We start from the raw sequence: 27,745 nt of genomic DNA on the forward strand, positions 1-27,745 counted from the left end.
TCCGCCCAATCATGAACGGAAATACCATCACCGGAGTTTTTGAAGTATTCAATGTTATGAACTATGAAATCAACCTCGAAAAGTGGTTTGAATTACTATTTGACGTATATATTTAGGTGGTTGAGTCACCCAATTTGTAATTCAAGTCTATATGTACATAGAATAAGTAGAATAGAATACACAAGTAAAGAAAAGGGCAATAAGTCGTAGAGTCAGGATATCTAGTGTAACAGGAACCGTGTAGGTGTCTCTTGGGATTCGAGCTCCAACGAGACAGACGTTTTCCTCTTTTTAGGTGGATGGACGTGATTCTTCAATCCTTTATTGAAATTAAGGATACACATCACGGAGTTAATGAATGTGAGAAGCATCAAAAGTAATGACGCAGCTGCGAACAATGTCAGGGACACCCGGAAAGAGCTGAAATCAATGCTATCGGCGCCACTGTAAATTCGAAGGAGGATGAGGACAAGGAATCCAATTATGATAAGCATAAAGAACTGAATGACTGGTTAGTTTGAAGCTCAGATATTGTTTCGCACTGGAGAATCCTCACCATCATGAGTATGAGAGATTTCGTCTTCTCGCGCTTGCAAAATTGAGCTGACAGGACCAAGGTCAATATCGTGATCGGGATCACCGAGGCATTGATGATGAAATCGATGTCTTCGGTTTGAAAGACAACAAGGAGGATTTGGAGTTGACTTCCGAATACGAAGAAGAAATCGAATTTCAGGAGAGCGATATACACCTAGAAGAACTTCATCAGTAAACAAAAACAAAGCAAATTACCAGCATCGTCGTAACAAACCTGATATGTAAAATATCGACGCTTCATCTGCAAATCCGCGCTGATATTCTTATATATAGACCATGAAAACTCGGCACGCAACTTCCACGTAAAAAAACTCATGCACATAGTCCCCGTACCCAAAAGCACAGGGACAATAATTAGCTCGACCTGATACATGTCCTGCAGACGGTCGCTGAGATTTTTATCCGTCAAGTTGGAGATAGTATCCCTTAGCTCCTTCATCTGAAGAATGCCATATGCGAACAGGCCCTGATTACAGATGCAGAGTCCGATCAGTTGGATTGTGTTCCGCCGGCGCAGTGCGTCATATGACAGCGCCAGTTCGTATAGAAGAGCGAAAATGTACAGGCCGAGAAATGACTGAAGGCGCATTGTTCCGTTTTCTTTGCTGTCGTTGTCGAGGTCGTCCCACAGGCTCATGAGAATCCAGCTAGTTCCCCCATAAGCTGCAAATCCGAAAAGGGACTGATATCCGAGGTCGGGCCCCTACCTTTCAATTGCCACTGTGAGGACGGTCTCGGTGATCACCGTTGCTGCAAATAATCGCGTCCATAATGTGTTGGGGACGTATAGTAGAGTTCGGCTGTGGTTCGGGGCCTTGTGGTGGTGTTCGTGTTCGTTCATGACCGGACTGACTGGCACAGAATATGTGTAGATCTCTGATTCCTTGGTCTTGGAGGACTTTTCGTAAGCATCGTCGGATTTGTGTTGGAAGGTGGTTTGAATAGGTTCAGATATCATATCAAAATTGAGGTGAATGTGGAGGTAAAGTGGTAAAGTGGACAGCCCTGGAGACTAGACTATTTTCCCTTTTCAGGAGATTCGTATATTAATGACATCCCAAACCGAATACGACTGCCTTCCACAGTGGGGCGACCACGTCGACACACGTAAGGCCTTTCACTCCGTAGATCAAGCCAAGGTCGATCTAGTGGCGCTCTAGTTGCAATTGACTTTCACTAGGCTAAAAAAAAACAGATGAGGCGGCTTATATCTTGATATAATGTACAAAAATAGTCGGCCGTTTGCACGGCCTTATTATGTCTTTCTGGGGTACTCCGTAGTCTTCTCAGATATATTTTTTTAGATATCCCCCCCTTATTGGTGTTATAGCTAGAAGGGTAAGGATTTAGCCGCAAAATATATAGAATATAGTGAAAAAGTGTTAAATATGTGAATACGCGTATCTGGGCTTGACATGCATGAGACGCCCTGATGATTTCTTTCAAGTGAGACACCACATAACTTCCAGGGGAAACTGGACTTTGCCCCATGTCTGGGCGTGCTGGCCTAGAATTGTACACCTTGGCTCGTGTTTCAGGTAAATTGTACCAATAATCACATTAGAAGATCTATAGTCCCCAATGAACAATGGTACGGAATATTGCACTATTTTTTTCTGACACATGGATAGAATGTATTGTATGCTTATGAATATGAGGATGCTAAGATAATGCGGCGATGGGGATATATCCAAAAAGAATTCAACAATGCACGCCATGCACGCCATGCCAGTGCTTCAGCCGTCTCGAACTCCAGCCAGGTGTATCCGAACACCAGTACAAATAAAAACAGAAAGAACAGAGAAACAACACACAGCAAAGCAAAACAGGCACAGAAAAACTCCGCATAAATGCATGAAACATGAGGACGATATGCATTCGGGCGTGTATGCATCGGAAACTAGGGTATTAGAATTCCATCTCGTCATCCCACCCCAACTGCTCGTATATCGACTTGGACTGTGATTTCTCGGGCGTTACGGGGATAGCTGCGGCGCCTTTGACGGGGGTTCCCATGATGGCAGGTGGGGAGTGAGCGCGAGGATTATCGGTGACCATGGCATCAAGCGATAGAGAAAATGGCACAGCAGTGGGAGTAGATATACTCTGCGGTGCCTGTCTTCTGGGTGGCGTCTCCATGATGGCCGAAGTGCGAGCCTGGTTGAGAGACTGGCTGAATTGTCGAGATGATGTCGACAGGTTTTCCGTGAATGCGGAGATGTTCTTAGGGCGGGAATGGATGGGGGAGCCTGGAACCATTGGTTGTGTGGATGAGCGAGGAGCTGGGAGGTTCGGCACCCTGAACAGGCCTTTGCCAGTGGAGGATGATGGCCGACGGGCAGCTATGGTATCACTCTGGAAAATTTTGGATGATGGCCTAGTTGGAGTTTCTTGAATAGCTCCGTCCGGTTGACTTGATCGTGGACTTCGTCCATCGTGTAGATTGTCATGAGAATTGAAAGGGTCAGAGTCGGCGCCAGAGAATGAGATTGCCCGTCGACTCGAGGATGGGATCATTATGGGAGATTCGCCGAAAGGAGAATTTTCCACACCGGCAAATGACCGGGATGGGGCCAGACTACGAGGGAGCGGCGGTAGCCCGACCACCGCGTCCTTCCTTCGATTGCCTCGAGGAGTCGCCATGACCTGTACACCTTCGCCGAACGGATTGCGCACGGGGTTTCTTGACTTTCTTGAACTGCCTCCGCCGCTTATAACCCGTTTCGACGCATCGTCTGCCAGGTCCTTGGAGACGAGCTCTCTGTTCGGCTTCCGGAGCGCGTGAATAGCAGCATCCAGCTCTCTCTTCTGGTTGGCCAGCATTTGGACCTTTCTCAATTTGGTCTCATGCTGTCGTGCTACGGCGTTAAGATCAACCTCGCGGTTTTCCGTCCGTTTTGCTTTCTGAATGCCACCCCGGACACTGCCGCTGAGTACAGTGGGCAGCAGGGGCTCAATATCGCGCTTCGCATTATGCTGGCTCGGCGCAGTGTTGGATCGAGTCAGTCCTGGGTGTCGAGCATGGGACGCTGCCGCTTTATCGTCCGTAAGTACTCGCTGCAATGTTCGTCGGGGCTTCGGTGCAGGCTGTTGTCGCTTGACTTCCGCACCGGGTTCCACGCGGTGTGATTTACTCGAAGATTGTGTCTTCTTAGCAGCTGGGGAGATACCGCCAGATACGCCGAACTTGCGGGTGATCAACTTGCATTTGTCCGGGAGACGCGCAGCATAGAATGGAATGATGACTTCCGTGCAGAAGTCACGCACCGCATCGCTCTCGACTTTCTTGCCTGAAAGATGGCTGCTATTGAAAGAAGAAGTCTTTGCTGTATCGGCGGCAGACGTTTCTTCCATTGTCACAGCGTGCCAAATGCACATCCGATCGAGATGGAGTTCAAGCAGCACGTTTAAATCCGTGGGCTTCTTAGGCTTGGCTTTCTTCGACGTATCTTGCTCCCCGTTTACATCTTTCTCCTTGTTAGTGCTGTTTTTCTCTGCCGAAGTAATGGTCATTTCCAACACCATGACCTCCAAAATCAGCAGGATCTGCAATTGTGTCTCGCGGAGCCGGAGATCCGAAATCTGTTTCTTAGACTCTGCTTCGCGCGACGTTCCCTGCGCAGAAGACTCATTTAAGACCCTGTCCTTCCACCACCTGTGGATGAATCCTTCCTCCTCTGGGTAAAGACCGTTCTTGCCCATTTTCTTTTTCTTACTCTTCCGCTTCTTAGATTTCGCGCCATCATCAGAAAGCGCAAGAACTGCATCGCGAATTGTCGATGGCAATGTTTCTCTGTATTTGAGGTCCATTTTCTTTGTGGCGAGGATAGCCTCACGGTAAGATTCAATCAGCTCCGTCGAGCCGTGAGGCTGTTCCGAGTCACGAGCCTGGAAAGCAGTCCGGCAGCGTGTCAACGGGCCCTTCGCAAAGTACGCCACAGAAGTCTAGGAAATGTCAGTCAAGAGCAACCAACAGCGAGTAGAGTATATCACCTTTGAAACGTAGAGAGCCTGCAGATAGTGATCTCTCATCCCGTCCAGTAACTCCTCGGGGGACTGTTGCACATCCACGACATTGGAATCAACACCATCAACATCCATAGCCGTAGCAACATCCCCCAATCCCTGGGATTCAGGAAGCAAGAATGAACCCCCCTCAGCGGCATCGAAGCTCCTCGACGGAGCAAGCGAATGACTCCGGTGCTCAACAACACTCACAAAGGATGTCTCAGCGTTCCCAAGATCAGACTCAGACGGACCAAAGACAACCGCAATATCCAGCCCAGCAGACTTTTCGCCCATCTCAACATCGGAGAGGGGCTCATCAATCTGAGCAACCTGCCACCAGTCAAACCCATCGGGAACAGCACCGATCTCGTCGACAGCTACGCTATCCACCTCCGCCGCGTCAGCTCCATGCCACCCCTTGGCCGCAACAACGAGATTGCCCTCGTGCACCCATCGGGCAAGCTTGGAGAGCGAGTATATGCCCCTCTTCACCCTCTCGATAATGTAGAGCCCGCCATTGGGCACCAGGCGCACAGCGAGGACAGTAGGTTCCGCCTTTGCGCGCAGGTCAACTTCTAGCGAGGGGATGTCCGCGGTGAAAAGGCCGCCTGGTTGCTCATCGGATCGGGAGGCGGGCGTGTCGTCGAGCCACGAGAGGGGTAGCCTTGTGCGGGGGAGGGCGGTAATTGGTTCAAGAATTAAGGGTTCGTCAGATAAAGACGCCGAGTGAGCCTATACAAGTTGCGGAGAGTAAGTAACAGCAGCCCAATGGATTGAGCATATTCTGGGCTAATTATAAGCGTGACTTACTCTTATGACGATGGAAGAAGTAGCAAGCTGTCCAGCAGTATCGTTTACCTCCTCTTGATCGCCTCTTTTCCGCTTCTTTATGGGTGGAGGGGTCGGTTCGTGGAGTTTGTTCAGCGCGGATGAACTGAGCGGATCCAGGATGTTGGGGATTATACGCGAGGCCATGGTCGCGTCTAGAAGATTGTTGGCATCCTGTAATTTGAACGCAAGAGTCAAGTCTTATGCTAAACCAACAAAGCAATTGACGTTGGTTGTGCAGGTTGTCGACAAATCGCGCTCGAATCTTGGCGGGTCTGGCGTCCGTCACGCGTCGGGACGTGCACTCCGCCTGGACCAATGTAAGACACGTTAATTGATTTCAATGAAGTGGTCAAGAGAGTGTTTGTCTTAAGAAATCCGTCTAGATATTGAAATTGCTTTCTTAGGAGATTGCGTACGTCAAAGATACCTAAACTAGTGGTATACTGCCAAAAACAATATGTAAAAAAAAGATATGATGAATATTATGAATCTATCGCTAATGTTTAGATTAGCAAGCCCAGGACCAAGCCGAAAAGAACCTGCACGGCACTGTCTGCGAGAGTGCCGTGCAGGTTCCCTCGAAACCGATAGAGCATGATCCAGCGTGGAAGCAGGACCAACGTCTCCTCGGTAGGCACCATGGGCAGTGAGGTAGAGATATGGTGTTGAAGACTGTCGCTCCAGAAAAACGCCAAAAACTTCCTTTCCCAGCCGATGAAAAGTGGTATCATGTTGAATTTTGTCTTCGCCGAAAAGGCCCGTCATTTGCGCGACCATGCAGATAATGAAACAAGAGAAGTTGATCTCCAAGTGGAAACCAACTTCTGGATTTTATGAGGGTTTTTTATAGTCTATGCTCATCGTGCTTTGAGTTGTTGAAAACAAAGCAAATCATCACAGTCGTCAAAAATTGTCCGGAGTCACCGGATTAAGCAGAGCCCGCTTAGAACTTGAGGGCACGGGGTGACTCCCAGGAGAACTCCTGGTTAGTGAAGTGACCGTTCTTGGCGGTCTGGTAGTAGATAGGCTTGGCCAGGTCAAGGTCCTTCACGATGACACCGGGACGGAGATCGAAGTTGTTGCGGATGATCTCGACCAGCTCGTCGGAGGTCTTGGAGGAAGTACCGTAGCTCTCGACGAAGATAGAGAGGGGCTCAGCGACACCAATGGCGTAGGAGAGCTGGACAAGGGCACGACGGGCAAGCTTGGCGTTGACCAGAGACTTGGCGATCCAGCGCGCAACGTAGGCAGCGGAACGATCGACCTTGGAGTAATCCTTTCCGGAGAAAGCACCACCACCGTGGGCACCCCAGCCACCGTAGGTGTCGACGATGATCTTACGGCCAGTGAGACCGGCATCACCCTGAGGACCACCGATGACGAAGCGGCCGGAGGGCTGGATGTGGTAGACAGTGCGGTCATCGAGGAGCTCGGCAGGGATGACCTTGCGAACAATCTTCTCCTTAATGACAGCACGGAGCTCCTCAGTGGAGACATCATCACTGTGCTGGGCAGAGACGACGACGGTGTCGACGCGCAGAGGCTTGACGCCACCGTTGTCGTGGGCGTACTCAATGGTGACCTGGGTCTTGGTATCGGGGCGCAACCAGGGGATGGAACCATCATTACGGGCGGCCTTCATGGCAGCGTTAAGCTTGTGAGAGAGAAGGACAGTCAAGGGCAGAAGCTCAGGGGTCTCGTCGGTGGCATAGCCGAACATGATACCCTGGTCACCGGCACCGAGCTTCTCAAGAGCCTCCTCGTAGTGAAGACCCTGAGCGATATCGGGGGACTGCTGCTCGATGGCAACCAAGATGTTGCAAGTCTTGTAGTCGAAGCCCTTCTCGGAGGCATCGTAACCGATGTCCTTGATAGCGCCACGGATGATCTTCTGGTAGTCCAGGTGGGCCTTGGTGGTAATCTCACCGAAGACCATAATCATACCTAATGTAACATGTCAGATTGAGATCTGGCCTGAAGTAATCATAGTCAACCTACCGGTCTTGGTGGCAGTCTCGCAAGCGACCTTGGAGAGGGGATCCTCAGAAAGGCAGGCATCGAGGATGGCATCGGAAACCTGATCACTATTGGTGGGTTAGTACATTGACAATTGGAATTGATGGTGTAAAACCCATCTAATAACCCCCCGAGGGCAGAGATGAAAGGGTTTTAGGGGATATAACTCACGCAATCTTATCGGGGTGACCCTCGCCGACAGACTCGGAAGTGAAGAGGAAAGTGCCGCTGTTTGAAACAGAACCCATTGTGACGGTGTGTGAAGAAACGGAAATTGACAAAAAGGGGGAAAGAGGAATGGAGGGAGAAGGAAGAGGAAGATCTCTCGGGGAGGGGAAATTTGGTGGGGTTTTGCTTTTTTTTTCCGAGTTACACAGGCGGTACCAGAGAAAATATAGTGTGAGTGGGGGACCGGTCAGGTACTACCGAAGTACCCTCCCTATTGTCCTTCGTACGCGGTACTTCCTGTCCCTTGTCAACCCGTGATCGCGCCATCCGGGGCGGTGAGTTCGGGCAGATTATACAGCCTTGGAATTTTCGTGTGATAAGATAGAACCATTTGAACTTCTTTTGATTACTTTTTATTTTATATACAACGATGTCCAAATTTGGTGTCCTGGTAATGGGCCCTGCAGGTGCAGGCAAGACCACCTTCAGCAATGCGATAATCCAACACCTTCAAACCACCCGCCGCAGTTGTTTCTATGTGAACCTCGACCCCGCCGCCGAGACATTCGCCTACGAACCAGATCTCGATATTCGTGACCTGATCACTTTAGAAGATGTGATGGAAGAGATGGGCCTAGGGCCAAATGGAGGTCTCATCTACTGCTTTGAGTTCCTACTCCAGAACCTGGAATTCCTTTCAGAGGCGCTGGAGCCATTGAGCGAAGAGTATTTGATCATCTTCGACATGCCCGGCCAAATCGAGCTTTACACACATATTCCTCTTCTACCAACCCTCACAACTTTCCTCTCCCGACAAGGCCCGTTGAACATCAACATGTGTGCCGCCTACCTACTCGAAAGCACCTTCGTCATCGACAAAGCCAAATTCTTCGCCGGTACACTCAGTGCCATGTCCGCCATGCTGATGATGGAGATGCCGCACGTCAATATTCTCAGCAAGATGGATCAGGTCCGCGATATGGTGACACGCCGGGAATTGAAACGGTTTACCAACGTGGATGTGCAATTGCTGCAAGAGAAGGAAGAGGACGATCTCACCGCAGGTGCCAACCCCATGGCCGCGGAATCCTTGATGAGCGGCGGATCTTTCAAGCAGCTCAACCGGGCTGTCGGACAGTTGATCGACGATTTCAGTATGGTTTCGTTCCTGCAATTGGATGTCTCGGATGAGGACAGCGTCGCGGCGATTGTGAGCCACATCGACGATGCTATCCAATACCATGAGGCCCAGGAACCGAGAGAACCCAAGGATGCAGTTGAGGTGAACTACGAGGATTGAGGGGTATCACAGGTGATTACTGCAGCGCTGTGACTTGCAGCAGATTCCCTGCACATTCAAGATCCCCTACGACCGACCACTTCACCCAATGCCACCCCATGCAGCAGCCTCGAGTTTCCGGCAGCGGAGCAGTTCGAGAAAAGTCCCACTTTTCATCTCATATTGCTAATGTACGGCCGATCTTACGATACTGGAAAAAACCTTCCAACATTCTTGTTGCGCCGGACTACACAGCATTTGGAGCTTCCTAGACGTCTGGAATCAACTATACTTACGATACAACCATGGCTGAGGTTACCAGAGTCAGAGTTTGAGGGCTTTGTACACTGCAAATGGATATTCGGTCATATCCTCAGATAACATAAATAATAATGAAACCATAATGAAACCAAAATCAATTCATGAATATTGCTGTCTAGAACTCCAAAAACAAGTCGTTAATCGCTAGACCAATTCAGCAGCATGAAGGAAAGAAATAGGCACTGCGAATTTTCATCATATACCCAGAAACAGGCATACCGGCCAGGAAGAAAGACATCAACAAGCCGGTAATTTTGACTCAATTCCCATCACACAACCCCATCCAATAAACCCAACCCAACCGCCCTACTTGGGTGTTTTCGCATAAGCCGCCGCAGCGATCTTACTCTTTTCCTGAAAATCGGCAACAAAGCCATATACTACACCCCAAAGCCACCCGAAATCCCTGCCTGCATTCTCAACACCAACGCTGTAGACATACCAGCCGACCCCGAGAATCGAGCCCCAGAAGACAAGCCTGAACGCGAGCGTGACCCAGAACACGACCACGCGGTAGGCGTAGTCTAGAATCTTGAGGGAGACGAAGATTATAATGGCGAGGAGGAAGATTGAGAGCAGGTCTGGCATGGAGGAGGAGTAGGAGGCGAGGAAGCTCGAGACGGGCTCGATTAGGTATGGTTGGAGCACCATTGTGCGTAGGTGCGAGAGTTTTGTTGTGAGGTGGTCTTGTGTCGTTGTTTGGAGGTAGGTGAAGGCGGGATTTTGGAGGACTGTTTGGAGGTTTTCTGTGTCCGTGGGATTATTGGTTAGCTTTGCGCCATGGTATTTGTATCTATATGGCTGGAGGATAGGTGAGGTCCGTACCTGGTAGGAAGTCCATGGTCGTTGTGTGTTTGAGTATCTTTGATTGCTGAAGTGGTCGACGAGGGGGAGACGGGGGATAGAGACACCTCGTGTCTTAGATCCCGTGGTTTTCTTTGGCTCGCCGGCGCTTTGTTTGAGATCTTTGGCTCTTTGTGACCCTTGAAAATGGATATGTTCGAGGGGACCGCCGGTGTGAGGTAGGGAAAGAGTGCACTGGCTTTTCAATGTTCAGAGGCGTTGTTCCTTGGACTCGAGAGCGCTTTGTTTGGTCTCGTGTTGGAGCTTGTTGTTGGAGTAGAGCAATGCGACCAGGCCGAGGAGGGGTTTGGTGAGGTGTGTTAGAGGTCAGCTGGAGCGGAGACTAGGAGAGATAGTTTCTGAAGGTATATATTCCGATGCGATCAATGATAGGCAGGTCAAGAAGCGAATGTGACATTCAAGCTGGGGGTTCCAAGTTGCGGCGTGGCACCCGGATGAAAAGAGGATGCAAACTAAACAAACGTCGCATGTGAAGAGATGCTCTACTTGCGATATTAGTCTCACTTATACTTTGCTCTCAGCTGATCTCGATATATTTTATGATTATCAGATTGTTCACAAATAATACTATACAATAGATTAGATATTTACCCAAATAGAGACGGTTTCTATATACAAGCACGACCAACAACAGTCAACCACCAGTCTCGTGAGTGTAAAAGACAAAACGCCCCAAGCCCAAGTTAGGGAAGATATAGCGCGATGCCACACGCATGATCTTCATCAAAAGAACCCAAAACAAAAACCCGGGACTCCGGGCTAACTCCAAGATATTGCGCTCTACCATCGCGGGCGATGGGAGCGCAAATGCATATGCAGACGTGGTATAGTAAGATAGTAGGAAAGGACAAAGCGCGAGGTTTGTCAAAATTACAGGGCGTTGATGAGCCCTCTGAGGGCGTCACGCTCAGCTTGGATCTCGGTCTGGAGTTGGCGGGTCTGGCGGAGAGCGTCGTCTCTGTGGGATGAGTTAGTAAAAGATGGGAAGAAAAGAGAGAATATAAGATGAAACACGAATTGCATACCTGTCAGTTTGAAGCTGAGCCACATCGATCTGCGTGCGGTTCATCCGTCCAACCACTTGCTCCATCTCCATATCCGCATCACGGAGGAGCTTCTCGAGATCTTTGACTCGTCGCTCGAGGATTTCGGACTGGACAACCTCGGTCAAGGGTACACCCTCGCCGCTCGTGGTCTGGTCCAGACGCGGCGAGCGAGAATCGAATGGTGCGTTCGGCGGCCGCGGGGAGAGGCCGACTGTGTTGCGACCACCATTCATCATCCGCGTGAGCTGGGCATGCTGGCTTTCCTTCAGCAGACGAATCTCATCCTCGTGCTTGCCCATCTCTTCTTCTGAGTGGTTTTGCGCAACCAAAAGAACTTCCTCGAGCTCCCTCATGCGGTTCTGCAGTATATTAATCCGTTCAACCGAGATCTGCTGATCTTTGTCACCCTTATCAATGGCTGCTGCTAGACGGGCATGCAGAGAGGTGTTAGTCTGAAGCTGGTAATGGACCTTGCTGCCCAGTGCCTCAGTCCGTAGAAAGGAGGAAGCAAGCTCTTCCGAATCTGCAACATCCGCCTCAGCTTCAGCTCGATCCGCCTGCAATTGCTGGAATGCAGATTCCAGGGAAGAGGATGTGGTCACGACCTCAGCAAAGCCTTCTTGGCCGGTCATCAACTCTGCACCAGCGGCAGTGTCCTCCAGAAGAAGCGCGCGTAGAGAGCTGGTCTCCTGCTCGGCACGGTCTAAGTCCATCTTGAGACCAGCGAGGTTCTTCTCGCACTGCCACTTGCCATCCAGGGCATCCTCAGCGCGCATGCGGAGATGATTCACCTCGTCACGCAAGTTGCGCACATCTCTCTCATAGCCCAATTTCCGAGGCTGACCCGATTGTTGGGCTCGAGCAAGCTCCATTTCGAGCATACGAGTGCGCTTCTCGTACTCGCGGGCCTGGTATGCCTGGCGATCGAGGAGGCTCCGCAATGTCCTGTGGAGGGCATCGCGTTGAACCTCGATATCGTGAACCTTGTCAACCAATGATTCACGTGTTTCTGGTGATTTACCACCGCTGTTATTATTGACCGAGTTCGACCGAGAAAGCGAACCTGAGCGAGCTAAGCCGCTGGGCTTGCGTGCAACGGAGCTCGATCGTGATACTCCAAATGCCGAGTTCCTAGGTGAGCTACCTTCCTCGGCGATCGAAGCGAATCGACCACCCTGTAGCTGGGCCAAAGAGGCATTTTCGATTTTTAAAGCTTCAATTTCCTCCACGAGCCTGTTGTCATCTCGAAGCTGATCTCGATCATTACGCAATTGTTCCAACTCTACCCGCATGGCGGTAAGTAGGTCCTCGAAGTTATCTTTGGATTGCCGCTCTTCAAGCAGCTTTCGCTTGGTATTTTCCAGTGCGGTCTCAAGTTCCTTGGTTTTCGACGACAAATCAGACATATCCGTTCTGTCACGTCGAAGCTAGATAAATTGTTAGCAGCATTCATATATTGGGCATAATTTGCCGTACCTGTTGAACTTGAGATTCCAAGATTTGGACATGCGACTCTGATGCCAACCGCTGAGACCGCTCCTCCTGTAACTTCTGCGATAATTCGACCTTGAGCTGTGCCCGTTCTTGCTCTGCAGCGCGGCGAATCTTTTCGATATCTTCGTTCTTCCCATAATCTGAGGCATAGCGAACAGAGCTAGTACCCGAGTCTGAAAAATAGTCACTTGTCCGTCGATTGACGTCCGGACCTTCTAATTGTAGCCGTTCGACTAGATCCTCCAGATCCATTTCTCGGCGGATAGATCCCGCCAATTCAGAGCTTATCTCTCGTAATTCATTCTCAATCTCTGCCATCTTGGACATAAATATATTTTCCTTTAAACTTGAAGCCCCCAGTGAAGGGGTCCGCGCCGGAAGACCATATCCATTGGTCTTGGAATCGTATGGAGAGCCCGGTTTGAAAGGGACGTTTGCTAATGGTGGCATAGGAGAAGGCATTGCTGATCGACCGGAGTCGGAGATCTCGGTGCTGGATGATTCACCTCCAGGGGATGTAGCTGTATTATTATTCGCCGCCTTCCAGCCGAAGAAGGAGCTGATCTTATTTCCAGGGGTTTTTGGGTGTCTTGGATCTCCTGCACCCATTGACATTGATATCGAACGCGGGTCTACGTCAATATGTAATGGGGGTGGTCTGTTCATAGGCGGGTGTAATGCCATACTCGTTGCCCGTCGTGACGATCGTTTCGTTGGAGGAGGGGATTTGAGGACCGGGATGAATGGTTCGCTATCTAGACGATTGTGCAGAAAGGTTCCATTCATGAACTGGTTTTCGTATTCTTCGTCAAAGTAGTCGGGACCCTCGTCTTCGTCGTCGTCGTCGTCCTCAAGCACAGATCTCAAGTACGAAGCGGAGCCGTGGCGGGAGGCGGCGGTATCGATGTGTAGGGGTTGGTTAGGGTGCGGTCCTCGGGAATATCTGGGGAATTGGGACAGAGGCACGCGATTAGTCTTCCAAACTGTGGAGAAGCGGAATAGCATGTGTAGGCCATATCATGCTTGATCGGTAGGTAACTGGGGAGAAAAAGGAGGGTCCGCAGAAAGATCCAGGAGAGGAAAAGCCGGGGCCATGGTGGTCGCGTACCTATTCGGGTTCTTTTGTACCGATATATATGAGTCTCCATCCACCGACAAAGGGGATAGTGGTTTAGCCACAGGTGCAGTGGGAATTGAAGCGGGTTTATCTCCCTCGAACGAAATGGGAGGGGAGGGGTGGTCAGGGCCCGAATTCACTGGATCACCATTGTGCGGGAGAGGTTTCCTTCGCACTGGAGGAGTAGTTGGAGGATTGGGACTAGAGTAGCTCTCTGAATGGGCGGGAGAGCCGCCAAACCCAACAGGAGACGCCATGAAACACCCTGGTCCGTATCAAAAAATAGCCATGGATCGACAGTCGTTCATGCCGATTAGCACGGAAAAGAGAATGGCACGCGCCAATGAGACGACCAAAAGGGTAAGGATTATTCTCAGGAGAACATCAGACGAGAAGGGAAATGGGAGGAAAAGGAGAAAGTCTTGGTACATGACAACCCGGGGCGATTGGCGCAAACCGCCCGTGGGTTCTCCATTTCATTAGCGCTGGCTTCGGGACGAGTAAGCGTGGGTGGAGCGCAGGGGGGCTGGCGTGGGTCTGGACTTGCATCGATTCGATTGGTACGGATACTTTGTACAATGGTGCTCTGGCCGGTAGGATCGACATCACTTGAACCTACCATGAAGCGTGGCGATATGGTTGATGTCTTCTTCCTCGATAATCCGTACTCGGTAAAATGTTTTATATTGGGACGATATATGTTGTACTCCGTACTCTCTGTACGGAGGATATGGAGTATACGGTGACAAGGTTCCAAAGATGAAAATAGAACATTCAATAGTGTCAAGTGGCACAAAGAACCCCTTGAGTCGTGGAGAGAGGTTGGTCCGGGCTAATAATGCTTGGCGATTCAGGGGTAGCCTTTCAAGGTACATTACCGGGAATGTATTTTTCAGTAACTTTCCTTATCTTTAATACGCAAAAGACACTTTAAAGTACTTTATGTCTACATGTATATGTACCTTTTGGTATTTGACCTTGGTAGGGTCCTGCCAACTACATCTGAAGTGCTATTCATTATTATACTAGATTTATATTATATATTTCATATGGTTTTTGTATATAACTTCAACAACGGAAGCTCAATATGTGTGTGATTAATTGTCTGTAGTAGATTAAGGGGCCCTCGAAAAAAAAAAACCCCCCATCTCCCACAGTGGAGATATTGCCCCTTTTCCCCTTCGGGAGTTCCCTCTCTAGTCCAAGCTTCTCAATTTTGTGAAAAGACCAAGGTTTTTCTCTGCCAGAAGAACGTGCTCAATTCACAATACTGCACGCTAACCACTGTGCCATATCCAATCAAAGTGAGATGTCGATCGACACAGCGTACCGCCAGACACTCGGGCCAGCGCGTGGGCCGGCATGTGTTGCTTCAACGGGCTAAGCGCTTAGGCCAAAGAACCTGTTCCTGCATCGTGTCACATAAGGAAGTTGGCCAATGTGATTGTACTACGGAGCCCAGTCCACAGATATGGGATTACAGAGCTGAATCTTAAGTTGTTCACCACTGAAGACTCCACCTAAAGAATCACCACTTACTGCAATTCGTATGGATTGTTTTCGCGCCTGGAACTGATTGGACAACCATGTGTTCCTTGCTCCAGCTCATGACTCAAGGATTGAACTCTATATTGTACATCGATGTCCATGTACAACATATACTTCTCAATCTCCCGTGGTATGAATAAAATGCCCCGCACTAATCACCACACTACTCTTAGTTAACACTAAGGTCCGAGAATATTAAATTATTATACAATTATTGTGTCTCCAACCCCTTATCGATCTACACCGGTTTTATTCAGGGCGTTTATGGGACTTCTGAGACTCGCTCTGTGTTACGCCCCATAGAGACAATTGTTTCACTGGTCTTACGGAGTGCAACATATGTAATAAATTAGACTAGATGCTACCATCCCGACGAGTAAGATACAAAAATATCCTTGCGAGGTGGCTTGATCTATTTATGAAGTTAATGGTTCTAGAATGCGGCTCCATAAGGGTCCACCATAGCTGTCGTAGACTAAGTGAAAAGCTCATGATTCCGAGACAGTGTGATACAGCACATAGTACTCCGTACTCCGTATATTGCTTTTGATTTTTAAAATTAGGAATGAACTGGGAACATTCTGGGTTACTTGATCCCAAACACACGCACCTTACTTGTTAATTCAACACCATCGACTCCGTACGAAGTACTTATTCAATATTCAAGCACTAAGCAGCTGTCTCAGTCCACCTGCACGTCAATGAAGAAAAAGTGGCTTATGCCTCCCCGTTTGATCCACTCTCTTCGCACAGTCTAGACCATGTCTCACCCTTGAACTTGTCTCACATTCAAAGACTTGATAGATAGCGCGCGCCTGTCCGGTGATCAATGATCTTCTGGCTTTCTTTAAATTCCAGCCACAGCCGTTCTATCATTAGAAGCAGTTGAGAGTGTCTGGATCCCTCGGGCGGCTATCTGTTTCGATGCTGCTTACGCTGTTTCAGGGGCCCTTGCTGTGTGTACTTTGTGCATCGCTGGACAAGATGGAACAGAGGTATGCTGAGCTCCTAGAACATATCTGGTGCAATGTCTGGCTCATACACATCATGTCCCCGAACCGACTTTTATAAGTATGGCGGTGAGCATAGGATCAGGGATCAGGGATCACAGCCTCGGCTCTTCTCTTTCATATTCTTCTTTCTCCCTCTCTTTGACCCTAATCCATACCCATCTTTCGCAGGTTTATCATTTTCCAACCTCAGCCACAGCAGAACCATTCGACAAGGATTGTACCACATGTAGTTGGACCCACGACATACAAAGGCCATGCGATTATCCTAGCTACCTCAAACCTTTTCTATCGGGCATCTGAACGGGGCGTCTGGTTCGCCGGTTCTGATGTAATACTGGAAGATCCCGACGAGGGCTCAAAAGCAAAAATTGCAGTCAGAACACTGAACCAACCGGAATCCTAGTCCGACATACCCATTCCGAAGCTTCTGCGTGAGTAGGTCGGTCGTGAGGGACGATACTTCCGTATGACCGAATTCGTAGATAGCCAAGCACCCGAGGATGCATGTCCTTCATTGTTAAAGGCCTAAAAGATAGCCGTCGCTTTGGATTTATCGGAATGGACGTTGCTAGAGCGCTTGAGCATCCAAGATGAGGCACATGGAGACGCTAAGGCATTTTGGACCGTTCTGCGTAATCTAAGATCTTATCTGTATTTGCAGTAGAAAGGTCAACCGGCGAGAGACCTCTATCTTGAATTGAATTATCCGCAAATCTGCGTATTTGGTTAAATGTTATTATGCCTGACCTGCGTTGTCGTGGGTGTTGCGCGGCATAACGAAAGTGACCCATATGCCTCTTCGACTCGGCGAAGTGAGCGCATGATCTAGAAAAGCGTTACTGAAGAGGAAGTTGAGTGTCAGAATAAACCATGCAAAATGTTGAATCAAGATTCTTCGCATATTTCTAGGTTAGTCCCGACAAAGTATAAAAAGACCGCAAGAACATTGGTGTTCAGACAAGAAAATAGTCCCCTTCATGATACTCATTGATATTATCCCATTAAACCCACGCCCCGATATTAGAATCAATTACCCAAAATTATTACTATTCCAATTGGGGTTATACCCTCTCGCAGTCCCAAAGACATTCCGTATTTCATAATTTCCGTTTGTGCTTTCGTAATGGGTAAAACCGGCGAGACACCCAAGGATAGTATGGAAGAAACCGGTGATGGCACCGTACACAGCCCCAGCGGCAGCAGCAACATTGTAAGGGCAGACATCGTAGCCTGCATGTGTACATTTCAAGTGTTAGCCAAATCATACGTCAACAGATGCAACAGGGGCAGCGAAGAGAGTGGTCTCCAAAGCTTTCATGAGATAGAAGAGACGGCAACTGACCTCCGTTATGTGCCATACGAGCAAAGACGTATCCCCCCAAGGCATCGAATCCCATAACACAAAGTTGTGTCTGAGGTTTGCTACCATATAGTCCTCCAGCCGCTGAAACACAAAACAATATTAGCAATGGAGAGCTGCAAGTGAAGAAAAAGGACTTACATTGATATATCCCCATATTTTCTCCTGCGAGGGGAATAGCAGCGACAACAGCCGCAATAAGCAAGGCGCTTGGTGCTATATACCGTTAGACACAATAACCAGATAGGTCATAATTATAACCACCAGCTGAGGCCGCACATCACGGAGCTTCTAGCTGAACAATAATCCAGAGAACAAGTTTGCACTCACTTTCTCCAAGTACCAAATTGCTAATTTCCGCCGTGACCAGGACACAAATTCCAAAGCCACTTGCTACCAGAGCTAATAGAATCCACGCGGGGGTTGGCAAACCCGCGTACCCCGCGAATTCGACGAATGCCAACACCCCGGATTTAGTGACTCCAGCAAGCGCACCGAGTTGCAGTGCTCTTCCTGTCAGTGGACTCCCATTGACATGCGCGGCGGTCGCTACTGCAGCTGGACCGGCGGCGGCGTTTACTGCGATGTCCAACGCAGCCAGGGCGAAGAACGTCCATACTAGAGAGTAAAGGGCATTGTTAGTATTGGGTTGAAGCATGATCAAGTCGCAGGAAGGAAGTCATTCTGATTTGATTTTGGTTCATGGATAGGAGAAATTGAGACTCACTGTTAATAGCAGGACGATTTACATCGTCCATATCCATGGTGATAATTGTTAGCAACAACCAGTTCGATTCATGCACTGTAATATAAGTAGAAACGATTCACAAGGTTGAAATATATGCCTGGCACTGAGAATGAGAGTGGATGTCTTATAAGAAAATCCAATTTTTTAGCCAAGACTTGATAGATAAGGCAAGCTCCCCATTTCTAGCTGCCAAAAGCCTCGTGGAGTCACATGGATGACGCTGGGAGAGGCTGAAAAAGCCCAAGGTCTTGATTACTGGCACAGGTAGATTAATCACGAAGCATTAAACGAAGGGCTGCAGTAGTTTGACTATACAGTTCCCGATTGACCAATCAAAGGGGCTCATTTACCGAGACTAAGTCACTGGCGTTCCCTATGGAGCCCTAATTCGGCCTTAGCGGTTCCTGCAGTAAGCATTTGCTCGGGCGCCACATGGGGCATCCTGAGGCGACCCAATCCCAGTGCGATTAACATCATCTTGGCAGACTCAGCCGCCGGCTTTTGGTCTTCATCTAACCTGGAAGAATGATGTTTTTGACTGGCGGTCGCAGGGTTTCGTGGCGCAATGCTACTGCTTAGCCACGTTCGTGCCCGGGCATATGCTTTTTACTTTTCCTCCTTCGTTTCCTTCGCCCTTCCGTCATGCGAACCGACAGAGACTCATCGAGGAATGTAAAAGTGATAATGGATATTTGAACCGAGACTAAGATATAGAGCGTCTCACCCCTCCACCCAGGTCGCTGTAGCATATCGCTTGGAAAGTCGCTGCAAGAATCATTGTGCAACAAAGCATGAACTCAACAGCCTGTGTCATCGAGGCTAACCCCGATGTATCTGGACTCGGAGTAAGTCTCGTCTCATATGCCATAATTCTCATCCTATCGCCATTTAGCTCCCTACCTTGAAAAAAAAGAAACCCCCAGCTAAACCATTATTCACAGATCCGTGTATCGATCTACGCCCTCTGCCTAGGCGGGTCGATCGTTAGCTATCTACTCCGCGTATTTGCCCCAGGCGAAGACCAAGAAGAGTTCTCGCGAGGCGTCTCCTCCGCCCTCGGCCTGCAAGGCCTAGCCCTCCTCTGCACAGCAATCTACCAGACAGTTCGGGGCGACCTAACACTCTTCCATGCGATATGTGTCGTGCACCTTCTTGCCATACTCGGCATGAACATGGTGAGCAAAGGCCGGTATGCAGGACTCGGCCCATGGCGACTGTATTTCTTCTCCGCAATCCAGGTCCTGGCTTTGGCGGCGTTCCTCGCTTTAAACGTCTATGTCTGGGTGAAGGCACCGCAATTTGGTAGCCAGCCCCAGTGCAATAAGGATACGGTGTATGTGGTATTTGGTGTCAGCATCAAAGCCACTTCTCCTGTATTCCGGTATATCATTCTCGCGACGCTGGGTGCAGTTGTGGCTGGTTATGCTCTTACTTTCACGTGTATGTTACCGTGCCTGTGTGGGTACGTTGTGTATCGGAGACGGCATCCCGACGCTGGAAACAGGATTGAGGGTCAGAAGAGAAGTTGGATGAATTGGTTTGTGGAGGTTAATCGTCCTGTTTACCAAGATCGTCCTGAGGTACCCGAGAGGCTGCATGGCAAGGCGCTGCTCAACTTTACGCTGAACAAGGTCGCGTACTGTTCGTTCTGCATATACTTGATTGTCTCGCTGGAACAGACTATTAATCGCAACGACCTCGACCCTGCAGAGAAAGGGTGGACGTTCGGACAGGTTATTGCGATTTTTTTGTTGCTGGGTGTCGCCAATGAGCTACTTAATGTTCTTCTTGCGAGTTGGGATCGGAAGCAGGCTGAAAGTTCTCAGCAGCTAGTGCAGTTTAGGCCGGGCACTGGGAACTCGGTGCATTCCTCATCTTCTTGATATGTTCATGTCCATATAGCTACTTTAAGATAGTGTAACACCATGCAGCAAGGCGCTCACAGTATTGCTGATATCCGAAATGATCATGAAGCCACGTTTTGGATCATACGAGTGTTTCTTGGAAATTCCCGCGGGCTCCGATCTCGTCTGTAAGTCTAAATGCTATGGTCAGTATAGAAGAGGTGAAAACTTGTCATGTAACCACATACTGGAAGCCTGCTGCCGCATAAGCGGCCCGCTATTCTTGTATTGTTAACGAAAGGTTGTCAGGGCTAGAATCTGAATGTGCATAAAGGTTGGAGGAAAAGTCTCATTTTACGAGGTCGAAGTGACCTCGGCCCCGGAACAATTGCAGCCCTGGAGGTATGACTGCTCCGCCTAAAAGGGAAGGCACGCTGTGATGCAGGAGCCAATTCGTTGTATGACACCAATTAATTTGTACAATACAGGATATATTCTATTTACAAACCCGAGTGATGTAAGTCTAAGCACGAAAGATCCCAGCCAAGATGCGTTCAGTTGGCGGCCCACTAAATGGTAGGTAAACATCTAACCAGTTCGCCCTCATTTCATAGTACTGTCAACCAGCTCGCGGTAGATCTTCTTGAGATCAGCGATATCGGCATTGAGCTCGTCAACCTGCTCGCTCTTCTCGCCCAGCATCTCAAGAGTAGTCTGGTAGCGCTGATCAAGGTCTTCGAGTTCAGCTTCGAGTTCCTGCACGCGGGAATCCGAGAGCTGCTTCTCTTCGAGCTCACGCATAAGGTCCACAACTTGTTGTCGGGCTTCGTCGCGCTGGGTCGTCACGCGGGCCAGCTCGTCCTTGGAGCCGGCGCGCTCGCTCTCTAGGCGGCGGACTGTGGCACTCATGCGCTCGACCAGCTGCACGGAAGGGCCGGCGCCGACAGTTGACTCGGAAATTATGTCGTTGATACCGCGCGATGGAGGTGCTTGAGTGCCGCCGTACGCTGAAGGAGTGGCAGGAGTACCAGAATCTTCGAAATACTCTTCCGGCTCAAATGTGATGGAGGGCGCTGCCATGAGTGATGTATTGGTGTTGATGTGTGGGGGAGAAAGCGTAGCTTGGGTGATTGAGGCAGGGTAAGAGTTTTGCCGGGGCGGCGTGCCAATTTCCGGCGAGGTGAAAGCCATAGTAGATGAGCGCCGGCTAGGAGGGCGGAAGTCCGAGAGCCCTGGGGTCATGGCGTCGAGGGTGCTCGATCGCCGTAGAGAAGCAACGGGTGATACTCCGCGCAGTTGCGACGGGGGGTTCACCTGCTCTCTCCATTTGGCCCGCTCCTCCTCGAGCTTCTGCGCCCATGTTGTGTCGCATGTTTTCTTCTGCTCAGCCATGTTCTTCTGCATTGAGGCGAGGTCCTCTGCCGCTTTCTCAAGTTTCTGTTGCAGCTTCTGCAGCTCTTCCATGCGTTCCTCGAGCCTGCTGTCCAAATCGTGCTCGGCTTCTTTGGCGTTGTCTAGTTCCTCTTCGAGCTTCTTTAACTTGTGGTTCTACATTGCTGTTGGTTAATCCGGCGGTACACTAAGGCATGGAATTTGAAATCTTACCATCTCTCGAATCTTCTTCCGGAGGTCGATCTCACGTCGACCAGCATCATCGCGTTCTTTCTCCACACTAGCCAGGCGTGAGAGCAAAGAGCCCTCTAGTGTATGCCAGTTTTCACTAGCGGCGGCATATTGAGTTTGCAGGGTCTCGATCTGACGCAAAAGTTTGGCTTGGGTCTCTCCAGTTGCCCCCGATGAAGCTTCCTCTGCGCGGGAGCGAAGGCTTTCCATCTTGCTTTCCAAGACAGATTGTTCGCCTTTCAATTCGGCCTCGAGAATTCGAGCCCTTTCTTTCTCTTGCTCCGTCTTCTCCTTCAACTCGGTAATCTCCCTCTTGGACTTTTCTTCACTGATGTCGCGTTCGATCTTCAGGTTGCATAGCTCCTCGTCTAGCTCCGCCGCCCGTTGCCTCTCCAACTCTAGAGCGTCTGAGTTCGCCTTTGTCTCGGCGGTTTCAGCGCGGGAAACCGCCCGACTCAATTGCAATTTTATCTCTTGCACAGTTTGGCTGAGCGCATTGCGTTCATTGGTAACAGCTTCCAAGTCTTTAATCGACTTTGTTTGGGATGACAAAGACTCGGTTGCCCTCTTCTCTGCGGCCTCTGCCCGCTTGGCTCTTGCTTCGGAGTTGACTAAGTCTCGCTCAAGCTTGTCCGTCTTTCTCTTCATTTCAGTCTGAGATTTGGTGTTTTCGGTAAGTTGCTGACGCAATTTCTTGATCACCGTGCGGTGGTCCATCTCCGACTTGGACAGCTTCTGCCCTTCTTCAAGAAGCAATGCAATCTTCTCATCTTTCTCTAAGAGCTGCTTTTGCGTACTCCCTGGGGTAGCACTTGCCGCAGCATTTTTAGCCGATTCCGCAGCATCTTTAGCGAGGTATTTCAACTTCGACTGCAATGCATCAATACGTTCAATATAACCATGCATTTCTTCTTGCCATTGAGACTCGGCGGTTTTATGCTCAGCCTGCAAGCGAGCGATATCCGGGTTTTCACCCTCTGGTACCTCGGATGGCGATTCAACGCTAACCCGCGGACTATCGCCCAAAGCAATATCACTCAGTACCGAGTTGCGTAACGAATCCGATATCTCTTGACTAGCTTTGGCCGAGTCGATTGATGGCTGAGCTACATCCACAGAGGTCCTGGCCGCCGCGGAGTCTGCGACGCTGATGTCTGTTGAAACACGCGGTGATACCCCGGAGTCGTAGCTTATCCTCGGTGAGGCTATTTTAGCTGCACTGTTGTCGTCATTCGGCTGCGAGATCTTGGGGTCTTCCACCGCACTATTCACCGATGCAACGCTGGGTTCAATGTCCATACTCGACCGAGCTCCATTGCTAGGTACTGGACTAGCAGGCGGTGATGAGACTCGGCTCTGAGGAGACTGCGAAGAGAGATTCGAGGCATTCTGCTTCACCATAGCTCGGGCTAGACGTTCCTGAAGCCGGTCGTTTCTTCGCGCGGTCGATGAACTGCGGGATACCGCTGAAAGATGTTAGCCAGTTCTACCGAGTCGCAGACGTGTTGTGGATTTCATACAAGCAACAGGAGCCTTTGCCGGTGGTGCCTCTCCGCCCTGAGTTTCGGTGGGCTTTGCAGTAGAGCCGGTCTGGTTTCCTTCCTCATCCATCAAGATGTGGTCCAGCCGAGACTCGACGCCGGCTACTGCCTGCTGGAAAAAAGAACCCACTCCCCATTTCTGCTTTTGTGTCTGCGAGTTCTGCGCCATCGTGGCGGAATTAATGTATTGGAAATTGCGAACAGGCTACTAAGCGGCAAATGCCTCGTGTCGCATTCGCATGGATTCGGTGGGGGCTGCGCTCGGACGTCGACTTGCGATTATCGTGGGGGACGTTTCAGAGTCAATTCGACGATAATCTTGCTAGATGTGCCGAAGCCTAGACGACAATGGCAAGGACTTGCCGTGAGGGCGAAATGAGAAAGACTGACAGGATTTAAGCCGAATGCAGAGTACTAGGCGGAAACCCGAACAATGATGAAGGCGCTGGACCGATAAGACAGTGAACGCGTTGTAAATGATCGGCAAGAGAAGACTTATAGAAACAAGAAAGACAATAGAGAATTAGGAAGCGAGAATCAAAATAGAGAACAGAAAACAAAAGTTGAGGCTATGCGTTGAGATACCGTCGGTCTTGGCACAGGCTTCCGTCATCCCCAAGCTCCCCCGTCTCTCTGGACACACCTCCAGTTTGTATCATTCACAGCCAGCGACGCTCCTTTTTCTGGCTCCGAATCCCCCCAGATTACACCCAAGATGTCACTGGAGCCACCCACCTACCTCAGCTCCCTCCAGAATAACATTCGAGCTCGACCAATTCCGTGGGAGGGTGCCGTCCGAGCGGGCAACATCACCGATGACCACTTGAAGAAGATCAAGGCAGTGGATAAGGTGCGCAAGGATCAACGCCGCCAGACGATAGAAGGAGACCTTGCTGGATACAGAGATCTGTTGGCCGGCGGCGCACAGGGAAAGAGTGTCTTGGACTCCGCCTCTCGAAGGACCGATATTGTGCAATATATACTGGTGCTAGCCTCGGACTTGATTCAAGGTATATTCCACTCGTGGAGCTGAAGCTCTGAGGAATCATGCTGATCTGATCTTCAATAGATGTGCCTTCTTTGGCCAACTCGCTTGTTTCTCACCCGGAACCGTACAAGCCCTTCCTACCGTTCCTACAGCACTCGACAAACGCCGAAGACCCCATTCCTCTGCTCACGTCTACCTTCCTCACGGCGCTCGTGTCGCACAGTCTCGTTGCTTCATCCAAACCTGCACCGCGCGACAACGAAGCTCTCCCACAGCTCTACACCTATCTCTCTACCTTAACCAAGAATCAGGACAGCGGGCTCCAGGACATTGGTGTGCAAGGATTCTCAGAGCTGCTGAGAACTAGCCGATCGAGAGAGATCTTTTGGGCGCAACGTCAAGAGACCCTGGCCCCCTTGATCGACACTCTTCGAGCTGCGGCCGGGGCTAAAGACAACGTCAGCAACGCGAGCACACTGGGAAGCAGCACTCGCAGCGTCGAGCCTGGTCTCGCCGGTGGCGTTGGCCTCCAGCTTCTATATCGGGTGCTCCTTGTTCTGTGGCAGCTTGCGTTTGAGGGCGCTCTCGTTGGCGAGGAACTTCAAGAGTAAGTGAAGTGACGACAAGATATCGGTTGACACTCTGAGCGCCGACTAACCCCACTTAGGAACTATGAAATTATCCAACTCTACATCCACCTTCTGCGTCTCTCGCCGAAAGAAAAGACCACTCGCTTGCTTGTTGCAACTCTGTACAATCTTTGCTCCAGCAACCGGACGACGCTGCTACCCATCGCCGTGTTCCTTCGACTCCCCGCCCTCCTCACCAACTTGGCTGGTCGTCACCTGACCGACCCCGACCTGCTCGAGGATCTCAACGCGCTCTCTTCCATGTTGGATGAGTACACCAAGACACAGACCACCTTTGACCAATATGCCGCCGAAGTTCAGACGGGCCACCTGCGCTGGTCGCCCCCTCACAAGAACCCGACCTTCTGGAAAGATAACGCTCGACGAATTGTTGAGGAGTCGAACGGCGCTTTGCCCAAGAAACTGGCCGAGATTCTGTCTAAGAGTTGGGATAATGACAAGCAGGTGCTGGCGATTGCTTGCAGCGACGTAGGGCACTTAGTGAAGGAGGTTCCCGAACGCCGTGGGCAGTTGGAGCGACTAGGCTTAAAGACGCGGGTGATGGAACTGATGGTTGATCAAGATGAATCAGTACGGTGGGAGAGCTTGCACGCTGTCGGCGAATGGCTTCGATATACCTTTGAGGGCTGATCCCTCAAAGAGGACTTTTCTGATATGTTGATGGCTTTCCAGGATGAACATATACTCTGGTTGGCATGTACTGTGTATTTTCTTGCCATAGCGCATACTCGCTTCCTTTTTTTTGGGATCTTAGAATCATACTCATCTATGAACTTCAAGGCCCCTAGATTCTGATACTCCAATACTCTCCAAATGGCGGTGGATCTTGCGATCGACCGCTAAAGAACCCCAGGATGTGCAACGGTGCAAGACAAGAACACGACCCCTCGATTTCTCTCTATAGAATCCAATATAATAACTTCAAGCCCTATTGCTGTTCCCCAGAAATTATATTTGCCACGCGGGCGGGTTATGTCCGGGGAGCTTTCCATTCCCCGCAGGAATTCTTCGCCCAGAACATCATCCCACCAACAGCACCCATGTCGAGATCCTTCACAGGCTGCAAGAGATGTAAGGCACGCCGACAAAAATGTGACGAGCAGAGACCGAACTGCGGGCGCTGCCAGACTGCAGGCGAGCAATGCCAATATGCAATGCAGTTGCAGTGGGGTGGACGGGCGTTCTCGCGATCCCGGTTTGGTGCTTGTGTCGGGACAGGAGGCATGCAGAGACTCGGTATGTACTTTATACCAGAGGGATTTTGTACCTAGTTCTGACGGTTCCAGAATATTCCCCAGGAGAGTTCATCTACACCACCAAGACGGCGGTGCAGTCACCCAGCGCCAGAACCGGATCAGATCTCACTCTGTCGCAACCCGTCGATCCATTCTCGTCCTTGTCGTCCAGTCAAAAGGCCCTTTTGCACCATTTTATCAACGATGCCTCTCAAATCACTGCGTGTCATTCGGGGATGCAGCAGGACATATGTCGTATGCTGATCCCAATGGCTCTTCAGACTCCCTCCTTACTTTACGCTACCACCGCCCTATCGGCGATCCATATCCAAGCCCTACACAACCAATCGGAGAGTGTAAAATCAGCACCGGATATTGCCCAGCTAATGGCTCTCAGTCTTGAACATTTCCGAACAGAGCTGCAGAATCCCTCATCCAAGGACCCCGAGGCGCTGGTAGCGACCGCTCGAACGCTCTGTCTAGCTGAGATCCATTCTGGGGCGATCAACCCGAACTCGTGGAGAGCACATATTGACGGGGCGAGAGCATTGATGAGGGCATCGGACGCCGCTGGTGAGGATTCCCTGCGGTCTACAAGCGGTTTCCGGCGGTATTTGGATCGTTGGTACTGGTCGATCGTGTCGCTTACGGCACTGACGGGCAATGGTCCACCCATTGGAGATGTTTCGGACTTCGCCTCCTCTGATCTGATGGGGTTGGGCGGGTCTCCTGATTATTTAGATGACTATTGGGGGTTCAGTGTAGACCTTGCGGCTGTCTTTAGACAGATCGGTGCTGCCGCCTGGCGAAGTCATGAAGTCGAGAAAGCTACTCAGGGCTTTGTCGCAGGAGAGATTGACGGCAGTGTCGAGGATGATGCTGCGTCCTTGGAGTTCGCAATTCGACAGCTCATGAACCGCGACTCAAGCTCGCAGCCCTTGTTTTACCCTACAGCCGCAGTAGGCTTATCTGCGGAGAGCGCGCAGCAGCTCCTGCTATGCAATGAGGCATTCCAACACAGTGCGCTTATTCAGATCCACCGACGACTTCGGAAAACACCAACTACGTCGCCAGAAGTGCAGCAGTCGGTCCAGCGTATCTTGGAGTGCACCGCGCAGATTGGGCCATCGTCCGGTCTCTCGCCTTGGGTGATGCTAACGACACCAATCTTTATTGCGGGCTGCGAGGCGCGCGGTCAAGATCGAGATACAGTCAGGCAACTGCTGTCGTCCTTGCATGACACTATTCGCGTTCCGAACGTTCTCCAGTCATTGAGATTCCTCGAGCAGTATTGGTCTAACCAACTCAGTGAGGAAGAAGACTGGAGCCATTTCCTGGGTATGAATTTTTTTCTTCATTGTTTCATTGTTTATGCTAACATCTCCTAGAACGAATGCAGTTCGATTTCATCCCTTACTAGGAAGACTAGCCGGCGAGAGCCTGTTATGCGTCAT

General features: G+C 50.2%; 12 protein-coding genes across 12 annotated transcripts; 4 read left to right on the plus strand and 8 right to left on the minus strand.

The window, feature by feature from the left end:
- Positions 1–221: 221 nt before the first annotated feature.
- Positions 222–1,555, minus strand: N7471_002630 (uncharacterized protein; the record flags this gene model as incomplete). The annotated part of the gene is made up of 4 exons (XM_057275350.1): positions 222–500; positions 557–751; positions 812–1,244; positions 1,305–1,555. 4 exons carry the CDS (start codon positions 1,553–1,555, stop codon positions 222–224), a joined length of 1,158 nt encoding a protein of 385 aa, XP_057139988.1.
- A 950-nt stretch (positions 1,556–2,505) lies between these two features.
- On the minus strand, positions 2,506–5,580 carry N7471_002631 (uncharacterized protein; the record flags this gene model as incomplete). Its single annotated transcript, XM_057275351.1, has 3 exons — positions 2,506–4,542; positions 4,591–5,337; positions 5,416–5,580. 3 exons carry the CDS (start codon positions 5,578–5,580, stop codon positions 2,506–2,508), a joined length of 2,949 nt encoding a protein of 982 aa, XP_057139989.1.
- Positions 5,581–6,379: 799 nt separating this feature from the next.
- N7471_002632 (S-adenosylmethionine synthetase) lies at positions 6,380–7,748 on the minus strand (the record flags this gene model as incomplete). The annotated part of the gene is made up of 3 exons (XM_057275352.1): positions 7,624–7,748; positions 7,435–7,520; positions 6,380–7,380 (listed from the first exon to the last, which is right to left on the minus strand). The coding sequence occupies exons 1-3, from the start codon at positions 7,698–7,700 to the stop codon at positions 6,380–6,382; spliced, it is 1,164 nt and encodes a 387-aa protein (XP_057139990.1). The 5' UTR covers positions 7,701–7,748.
- Positions 7,749–8,050: 302 nt separating this feature from the next.
- Positions 8,051–8,920, plus strand: N7471_002633 (putative signal sequence-binding GTPase GPN3; the record flags this gene model as incomplete). Its single annotated transcript, XM_057275353.1, has 1 exon — positions 8,051–8,920. One exon carries the CDS (start codon positions 8,051–8,053, stop codon positions 8,918–8,920), a length of 870 nt encoding a protein of 289 aa, XP_057139991.1.
- Positions 8,921–9,526: 606 nt separating this feature from the next.
- N7471_002634 (Apq12 family protein) lies at positions 9,527–10,471 on the minus strand (the record flags this gene model as incomplete). Its single annotated transcript, XM_057275354.1, has 2 exons — positions 10,046–10,471; positions 9,527–9,966 (listed from the first exon to the last, which is right to left on the minus strand). Exons 1-2 carry the CDS (start codon positions 10,059–10,061, stop codon positions 9,527–9,529), a joined length of 456 nt encoding a protein of 151 aa, XP_057139992.1. The 5' UTR covers positions 10,062–10,471.
- Positions 10,472–10,954: 483 nt separating this feature from the next.
- Positions 10,955–13,629, minus strand: N7471_002635 (uncharacterized protein; the record flags this gene model as incomplete). Its single annotated transcript, XM_057275355.1, has 3 exons — positions 10,955–11,042; positions 11,110–12,557; positions 12,607–13,629. The coding sequence occupies 3 exons, from the start codon at positions 13,627–13,629 to the stop codon at positions 10,955–10,957; spliced, it is 2,559 nt and encodes an 852-aa protein (XP_057139993.1).
- Positions 13,630–16,587: 2,958 nt separating this feature from the next.
- On the minus strand, positions 16,588–16,817 carry N7471_002636 (uncharacterized protein; the record flags this gene model as incomplete). Its single annotated transcript, XM_057275356.1, is given in 2 exon segments — positions 16,588–16,701; positions 16,716–16,817. 2 exon segments carry the CDS (start codon positions 16,815–16,817, stop codon positions 16,588–16,590), a joined length of 216 nt encoding a protein of 71 aa, XP_057139994.1.
- A 521-nt stretch (positions 16,818–17,338) lies between these two features.
- Positions 17,339–18,491, minus strand: N7471_002637 (uncharacterized protein; the record flags this gene model as incomplete). The annotated part of the gene is made up of 5 exons (XM_057275357.1): positions 18,390–18,491; positions 17,993–18,280; positions 17,804–17,878; positions 17,645–17,746; positions 17,339–17,532 (listed from the first exon to the last, which is right to left on the minus strand). Coding segments are annotated over exons 1-5 (696 nt in total), but the record flags the coding sequence as incomplete, so codon positions are not given.
- Positions 18,492–19,201: 710 nt separating this feature from the next.
- On the plus strand, positions 19,202–20,293 carry N7471_002638 (uncharacterized protein; the record flags this gene model as incomplete). The annotated part of the gene is made up of 2 exons (XM_057275358.1): positions 19,202–19,255; positions 19,352–20,293. The coding sequence occupies 2 exons, from the start codon at positions 19,202–19,204 to the stop codon at positions 20,291–20,293; spliced, it is 996 nt and encodes a 331-aa protein (XP_057139996.1).
- A 564-nt stretch (positions 20,294–20,857) lies between these two features.
- On the minus strand, positions 20,858–23,587 carry N7471_002639 (M protein repeat protein; the record flags this gene model as incomplete). Its single annotated transcript, XM_057275359.1, has 3 exons — positions 20,858–21,802; positions 21,860–23,343; positions 23,398–23,587. The coding sequence occupies 3 exons, from the start codon at positions 23,585–23,587 to the stop codon at positions 20,858–20,860; spliced, it is 2,619 nt and encodes an 872-aa protein (XP_057139997.1).
- Positions 23,588–24,076: 489 nt separating this feature from the next.
- Positions 24,077–25,937, plus strand: N7471_002640 (H(+)-transporting V1 sector ATPase subunit H). Its single transcript, XM_057275360.1, has 3 exons — positions 24,077–24,428; positions 24,488–25,013; positions 25,074–25,937. Exons 1-3 carry the CDS (start codon positions 24,134–24,136, stop codon positions 25,684–25,686), a joined length of 1,434 nt encoding a protein of 477 aa, XP_057139998.1. The 5' UTR covers positions 24,077–24,133; the 3' UTR covers positions 25,687–25,937.
- A 273-nt stretch (positions 25,938–26,210) lies between these two features.
- N7471_002641 (fungal specific transcription factor domain-containing protein) lies at positions 26,211–27,711 on the plus strand (the record flags this gene model as incomplete). Its single annotated transcript, XM_057275361.1, has 3 exons — positions 26,211–26,292; positions 26,343–27,629; positions 27,680–27,711. The coding sequence occupies 3 exons, from the start codon at positions 26,211–26,213 to the stop codon at positions 27,709–27,711; spliced, it is 1,401 nt and encodes a 466-aa protein (XP_057139999.1).
- Between the last annotated feature and the right edge of the window lie 34 nt (positions 27,712–27,745).

Source organism: Penicillium samsonianum (genome assembly GCF_028829775.1).
Source record: "Penicillium samsonianum strain IBT 33392 chromosome Unknown utg000002l_segment0_segment0, whole genome shotgun sequence".
NCBI lineage: Eukaryota > Fungi > Ascomycota > Eurotiomycetes > Eurotiales > Aspergillaceae > Penicillium > Penicillium samsonianum.